The following is a 7285-nucleotide window of genomic DNA, read 5'->3' as shown; positions in this document are numbered from 1 at the left end:
GATATTTCCATGGGCCTATAGTAAAATTTCAAGATCTCATCATTGGGTACGAAGAATCAGGCAAACTCAGTCAGCTGTTGAGCACATGATGTTGGGATTTTGGCCATATGCTTTCATTTTAAATTTTTGTTATATTCCTCTACAACAATTTTCTTCTGCTATTTTTACCCAGCCATTTACTATTGTGATGTCTTTGTGCCATTCTTTGCAATTTACACCTCCATGTTCTAGCCTGAATAGCTTTGTATTTTTGGCAAATTCTGCCACTGAAACAGATTCCCTCTATCTAGATCATCAAAATACATGCTGGAGAGTTTTTTTTTTGAACTCCAGTATGATGTTTCTTCACCTAAAATCTAGGCATTTATCTTTTACATGTTTACCTATATATTTGAGAATGATTGTCAGGACTCTTTAGCAGTTCTCTGATCCCTAACATGTTTGGAGAAGGATCTCTCAGCTGCATGCCTCTGGCAAGCTGCTCCTTAACTTGACCTGCTTTACTGTTTCAGTTTCTATGCAGCCTACCACAGTGTTTCACAGCACAGTGAGAGGACAAATGCAACTATTCCAACTGAAGTATGAGCAGGAGCACCCCGTCCTGTCGTGACATTTAGCTGATCAGCACTTTCTACAAGAGTCGAAGATGACACTTCCGGCTGCTGCGTCCTGCTTCTGCAGACTGACTCAGAAGTGTGCCATGTCTTGAGTCATCCACACTGCTTCTTGCAGCGCCTGCTTCCCTTCTTCCCTTTCACTTTCCTCCTCCCTCCTAGCAAATCTCCACTCAAATTACCAGGCAGGTCTCTTCTTGCCTAGCTCTAAGATGGGATGAGTCCCTGAAAGAATCCTGACACAAAACATTAAAATCTAAGAAGGTAGGGGTTATTTGTGTTTGTACAAAAGCTACAACTTTTTCTATTATTCATGAGGCACAGAATCTCTTAAAATCTGTAATTTTTAAAGAAGAGGAAAATATTATAACATATAATTTAAAGATAAAACAGGATTGAACCTACTCCACTTATGAGTAGGTGCTATCTTTATGACTTCTCTGAATCACTACTTTTTCACAAACTCTGCTCTCTTACAACATTACCTTGCTCTTGCTGTAGTGGTCTGTCTCACAAGAGCTCTCCCAAAAAGTTTTTTGCCCCACCAGTAGATTTAGCAGATGCAGGAGTAGTATTTTACCATATCCTGAAAGAAAGTCTTCCAAGATCCTGTTTTTCTGTAATTTCAATGTTTTTTCTATTTAAATTTATAATTTGCCCTTTTGCCAACATAGAAAACTTGCAAACATATATAGAGCCTTGTGCTAGACCATACACACTACTTTGAGGAGACCCCCTGGTCTCTCACTTATCCCGATAAAAAATTTCCATTTCTATGGAAGGTAGACACAATAGCAAAATTAGGCTCTTCCCTGGGCATGCATTCACAGAAATAAGGATGAAAATAACATACACACAATTGCAAAACCAGTTGGAAATGTTTGTCCTACCCCATTCTGCCATGATAAACAGCCAAATTTCTCCCTTTCCCCAGCCATTCTGTCCACATCTTGAGCATTCAATCGACCTGTGGAGCTTTATCTTTGCCCAGATTTTCCAAAAGGGAAAAAAAATTTCAGGTATGCGAAGCCATGTCCATAAAGTTTCACCCTGAAAGGAAATATAGTTATCAACTGCAGTTCAAAAAAAGTCATTACAACCACCCCCCCAAAAGACTCCATCAATTGTCTTCAATGATATGTGCACCTGAATTACAGTCACAGCATCGACAATGGCACATAGGCATAATTTTCATTAAAATTTGTCATTAAATTGGCATAACCACCTTTTAATCTGTTTTTTAGTCATTTCAAAGTTGATCTACTCAATTGAAAAAAGAAGTCTCCTCAAAACTTAGAAGGATCACGGGTTTCACTGATTTTGGCAAACTTGTACCAGGCTTATTTTAATCTCTTATTCAAAAGAACAAACTGATTCAAACATGCAACAGTCCTCAGAACTGAGAGAATCAACCAAAAGTCAGAGTGTCACACTATTTCTGGTATATAAGCCTAGGAACATTTTAAATCATAAAAAATAGATATGAATAATATATGTTCCTATTACCTTAAATGCTCCTATTAACTGCAAGGTACACCATGCCTCTTCTAGAGAGATTAATCAAGTGTCTCATTTTTGATCACGCAAAAAAAAAGGATGACAGCAAATACATACATTCCTTCACTGGACATACCTAGTCAGCGTGGAAGAGTTGTGTTAGCCCCGTCAGGATGTGCGACTATGGCAATAGCCGTGATTCTGTGAAACGCTGGCATCCCTCAGCAGGTACGGCAGGAAATCATTAACCAATACTCTTCATTCAAATTGCGACGTATTTCTGGAAGCATTCCCTTGGAAGGGGCTGTGGCAGCTGGGCGGTGCAGGGACGCCGGCCCGGGCGCTGACCCGCCAGGCTCTGTGCCGAGAGGCAGCTGCGAAGAACAGGCGCTCGCTCTCTTTGGGTCAGGAATCGAGCCACGGTCCGGGCTGACCCTTTACAAGAGGTCTCACCCCTACTCCTAAAGTGTCCCCAGCCCCCAGTTCCCCAGCAGACAAAACCTGGCTCCGACTCACCTCCCAGCCCCAAAAGCGAGGCGTGGGACGATGGTCGCAGCAGCTCTATGGATGTGCTGTGCTCGGATCATCCCGGCCTGGCTGAGGCCGCCCGCGCCGGTACCGGAGCCACGGAGCGCGGCGCTCCCGGCCCCACCTGCCCGGCCCCGCCGCCGCCCCGGCCGCCCCCGGCTCTCGGGGCCGGGGGAGACCCTGGGCCCCCCTTACACCGAGGGCTCGCTGAGGCCGGGCCAGAGCCCGGGAACTCCCCTACCTGCTTCTCGGGAGCCCCGCTGCCGCCTCCCAGAGAGCCCCGGCAGCCGAGGGACCGCGGCGCCGCCGCCCCGGCACGGGCGGCTCCTCCCAGCGACGCCTCACCTTCCCCGCCTGCCGCCCGCAAACCTGGCTGTCCCCAGGACGGTGGGGTGGCCCCGGGGCTGGGCAGGGCAGGGCCAAACCCCGTCCCCTCCCTGCCCCGGCGAGGGTAAACGGTGCTGGTTAAACGCAAGCTCCGAAAAACAAAGCGTTTGAGAACCACCGCAGCCCCTCGCTGCTGCGGGATGGGCTCAGCCTCCGCCGCAGGAAATCCTCCAAGTAAAGATTGCGAGAACTGAGGTGACTGACATTTGCTTGTTTGTTTGTTTGTTTGTTTTCAAAGTACGAGCAGGTGCAAACCTCCCTAGTTGAAGAGACCCTGTCACTGGAAGAGGAAGAGCCCTTCAAGACTCCGTGGAGGTTGCTGGCAGGAGCATATCGGGGACATCGGCTGATTTATTTGCTTATTCAGTAGGCTGTTTCGGCTGTTTGGTCTGACCTGCCCAGACTGTCACTGAGATATTTGGAAGCTTGAACATACAGGTTAGTCTCATATAGTCCCTAAGTTTTTATCTACAAACTTAACAACTACTAAGTAGTCCTGGTATTTTACAGAGATCACTTAAAACTTCTGGCTGTTCTGGGAACAGTATGTTCTCTAGGCTCTGGTGATTCTTAGTTCTCTGTTTCACACCACAGCTAGAGCCAGAATTTTTCAAAGCAGAAGTTCCTCAAACTATTTTATTAAACACGGAATCAAATGTGGGCAATTTTAACACTGTACTGCCACTTACTCGTTGACTAACTACTAAACTAGATATTAAGGTAGGGGAAAGCTCTTTCTTATGTTCTTCACAAAGCAGGAAATAATCATGGACTATAGAGCTGTCAGAGCAGATGTTCTCGTTACTCTTAAAAACACATCATAACATTTGCTAAGCAAATTACGAGTATTCTACAAAAACTGTGGAGAATAATCCAGACATGTCCTGTCCCACCCCTTTTCATACTGCTTCTGGTACTTCTTTCATTTCATGTTCTGGCACTATTACATTTACCAAATGGAAACAAACATGTTCAAACATCCTGCTCACTAGCTGCAGATAAGTGAAGGTGGAAGCTTATGCGCTGCTGTGCCTGCATAAACTGTCTCCCATCAATCCAATGTTTGTAGTGCTATCTGGAGGCACATTGCAACACTTTCAAAGCCGTTGGGAGGTACACAGAAAATTAATTCATTCCTGACTTGGCAAACACAAAAGGATTCATACAGTCAGCTTGCTTCTCTTTGGTCACCACCTCTATACATATTTACTTTTAGAAATGTTTCTCATTAACTCTCAGTGCAAGATTATGCAAGATTTTTAGTTTTTGTATTATTTCGCATGACCAAAAAACATCTGTGACCTATCAACAGTGCCTGACAGCACTGTTATATTATGTCTTTTCAACCATGCCTTGTGTGGTCACCAGGCCCTCCACACCAACTGATTTGAACTGTAAAAATCAGGGCCTTACTTGCCCTGATTTTTTTAGGACAAGTGCCAATGACAAGCAAATGTAGTTGTTAGGGGTATTTAAGGCAATTGTAGAATCCAGTAATCTCATGTTTTACCTGTACCTGGTAAATCATCCCTTCTAATATGAGAAGAGTCATACCATGTCTCTAACACAACTACAAGTATGTTTAGGGCAAAACTGTGGTTTATGGCAACCATATTTTTTGGGTTTGGCTGCCATATGTATTCATCATATATCTTTCTGATCTGAAACTGAGCAGGGCAAATAAAAACTTAACAGAGTTTTTAAGGTACTTTATGTAATTTTTTATACCATTTCTACTTTAAGCTTTGTTGCACAAGGTAACTTTGATGAAGACATAAGGATTATCATTGTACATACAACTCTTTTAAAGCTACAAGAATAAATGTAATTGCAGCTAATTATTTACATAAGTTAAAGGTATCTATTTACATAAGTGTACACCTAAAGCTGCATAAAACATGTAATATATTATTTCAGAACAGAAGAATCTTCTATTGAGGAAGAAATATTCAAGAACAGTATAATCTGCAGGGTATGCAAGTATTTTGATTTAGAGACATTAAGCTAGGACAGGAAAATTGGAAATTCAAAATATAAATGTAATGTTGCAATGTTTGGTTGCATCACATTATTCTGTTGTTTTGTTTCAATATCCTTATTGCCTTCATTGTAGTAACTAGTTGTCATGGTGAGCAAAGAAAGTTGAGCTTCTTTGCAAAGCCAGAATTGCAGGGCTGACTGGGAAGCAACTTAGCAAAAAAAGGCAGCAGATGCTTGAAAAGGGAGAAGCCAAGGTGTGGCAGTAGTTACTGCTAAGGAGGGAATTTGCCAGGGGATTAGCCATGGCCTTCATATCAATGTTTTCATTAGTCCTGGCAGTACAAAAAAAAAAAAATAGAAATTTTCCTGTGTAATTTACTAATGGTACAGTAGTTAGAAAAGAAGTATGTGACCCTGCAGCTTGGCTAATACTGATTTTTACCTATTTACTCCTCCTGCACTCAGAAATTACACCACTATTTTATTTTCTTTAATTTTAAATGCAAAAATAACCATTTGTCATCCAGAATCACAGACTAAGGAGAATTGTGGTCAAGATTCCTATGATTCACCAGTACATTATATCTTTTAAATAATTTTTTTAAAAATTATAGGGAATGCTGCCTTAAATCAGGTGAACTGTTTCCAGTAGAGTTAGAGAAGTACCATAAGAAAAGTGCTCAGAATCCATGGGATATTGGTTAAAATTGGGGTTATTGGAGATAATCTGAGAAGGTAAAAGGAGATGACAGCACAGATAACCTCATGGCTCATGCCTCAGCCAGACCTCTCATCAGCACACGCCACATCACTCAAATCCCATCTGTGGGGACATCTGCCAGCACTGAAGGCTTTAGGGTTTTACAAGGTGTCCTCAGAAGTAGAAAATTCTATTCATCATCTTCACTGGCATGAAAAAGGATGGTGTATGACAACAGGCTGTTTCACTTCAAGTTAAGCTGAGACAAAAGGTGGAGCCATCACCAGGTGCCAAGTGTGAGCTGCCTAAAGCTTCCCCACACAGGTGAGCTGGCTCCACCTGTACCTGCAGCACGGGGTACATCCAGCACAGCCCAGGGCCTGCACCCACTCGCATCAGCTCTCACGGATCAGTAACTTATGCACGCCCACACATCCCTGACCACACTCTACAGGTACTGGCTCACCTTCAGACAAAATGCTGTGCTCTGTCCTGTTAATATGTTCACAAATTCCAAGAGACTTCACTGAACTATGGTTATACTAGGGGAAGTGACAAGCTTAGATCTCAGGAAAGTTTTATGTTAATTTGGCTTGCCTAGGCTCAATTGAAGACAGATTACAACTTCTGCCTACAAACAATACCTCCAGAATATACCAATGAACAACTCCTTAGTTAGGACAAAGCATGGTAACTCACAGAGAGAACATAACTGGATACCTGAGATAGGAATGAGCTGGCCAAAGGGCAGGGGAAGCTTCTTCCTATCCTGTGTTTCCCAAGCCCAGGCCTTCCAGGTGCTATATATACACATTGCTCAGGTATCTACAGCCAATTTTTTGGTCACAGACAAGGAAAAAAAAATGCATTTATAATCAAATACATGTGACACTCGCTGTCATAAAATTGTACCTAGGAGGTATGAGATGGAGTCCTCTAAAAACTGGAAGGCAGCATTTGGCCTTACAGTTTAAATGGTAAAAAGATTACACGGAAATTACCAAACAAAATTCTCCATGAGGTTGCTTCCTGCAAGTCTTCACAATTACTTAGCTAAAATGTTCTCAGCAGACTTAGGATTGCATACTGCACTTTATCTGTACAATTACACAAGCATAACCCCTTCCTGCAGGTAGAGGACAGGGTTTAATGCCATCTTGTAACAGTTAAAAACGCTGTTGCAAGGAGTCCTACAACCAACTATCGACAAGAACTTTGAGCTAAATGAGAAAGAGGAAAGAAGTACATAATGAAAGTATTGCATCAATCACCGCAACTTTCAAGAAACTGCAAAACAAAATGTAGGTCTCTAACTTCCTAAAATGGTTTCTTTAGGCAATTCAGAGACAGTCAAATCTCCAACTTGTAGTGGGTTCTTTTATTATTTAAAACTAGTCAAGAAATTACTCCAGCCTCTTTGTAAGAACTTCAGTGTAGGTCATTAAAACAAGTTTCTACCAGATGCCAGCATGAACTAAATTTCCTCTAACAGAAATCTTTTTGCATGTTCCCCATCAGACATGTCTTCTCTCTGGCATTTCCCCCTTAAGCTCCACTGTAGTTACCAAGTTTAATTTCA

At 42.5% G+C, this 7285-nt stretch overlaps 1 protein-coding gene and 1 long non-coding RNA gene across 3 annotated transcripts in view; one reads left to right on the top strand and one right to left on the bottom strand.

Annotated features, from left to right (window-relative positions):
* The window catches only part of LOC132323828 (interleukin-1 receptor-like 2), a 15934-nt gene extending 12915 nt beyond the window's left edge, over positions 1-3019 (bottom strand). For both annotated transcript variants that reach the window (XM_059839543.1, XM_059839545.1), the window contains exons 1-3: positions 2881-3019; positions 2248-2485; positions 1505-1664 (exon numbers count right to left, since the gene is read on the bottom strand). In XM_059839543.1, the coding sequence (XP_059695526.1) occupies positions 1505-1552 (48 nt within the window). In that variant the 5' untranslated portion in view covers positions 1553-1664; positions 2248-2485; positions 2881-3019. The remainder of the gene's footprint in view (positions 1-1504; positions 1665-2247; positions 2486-2880) is intronic.
* A 167-nt stretch (positions 3020-3186) lies between these two features.
* Positions 3187-7285, top strand: part of LOC132323833 (uncharacterized) — a 10107-nt gene continuing 6008 nt past the window's right edge. Inside the window, exon 1 of the long non-coding RNA XR_009485441.1 lies at positions 3187-3464. This is a non-coding gene — a long non-coding RNA (uncharacterized LOC132323833). The remainder of the gene's footprint in view (positions 3465-7285) is intronic.

Source organism: Haemorhous mexicanus, chromosome 2 (assembly GCF_027477595.1).
Source record: "Haemorhous mexicanus isolate bHaeMex1 chromosome 2, bHaeMex1.pri, whole genome shotgun sequence".
In the NCBI taxonomy this organism is placed as follows: domain Eukaryota; kingdom Metazoa; phylum Chordata; class Aves; order Passeriformes; family Fringillidae; genus Haemorhous; species Haemorhous mexicanus.
The sequence above is the reverse complement of the archived record's forward strand: the minus strand, read 5'-3'. Positions and strand labels throughout refer to the sequence as shown.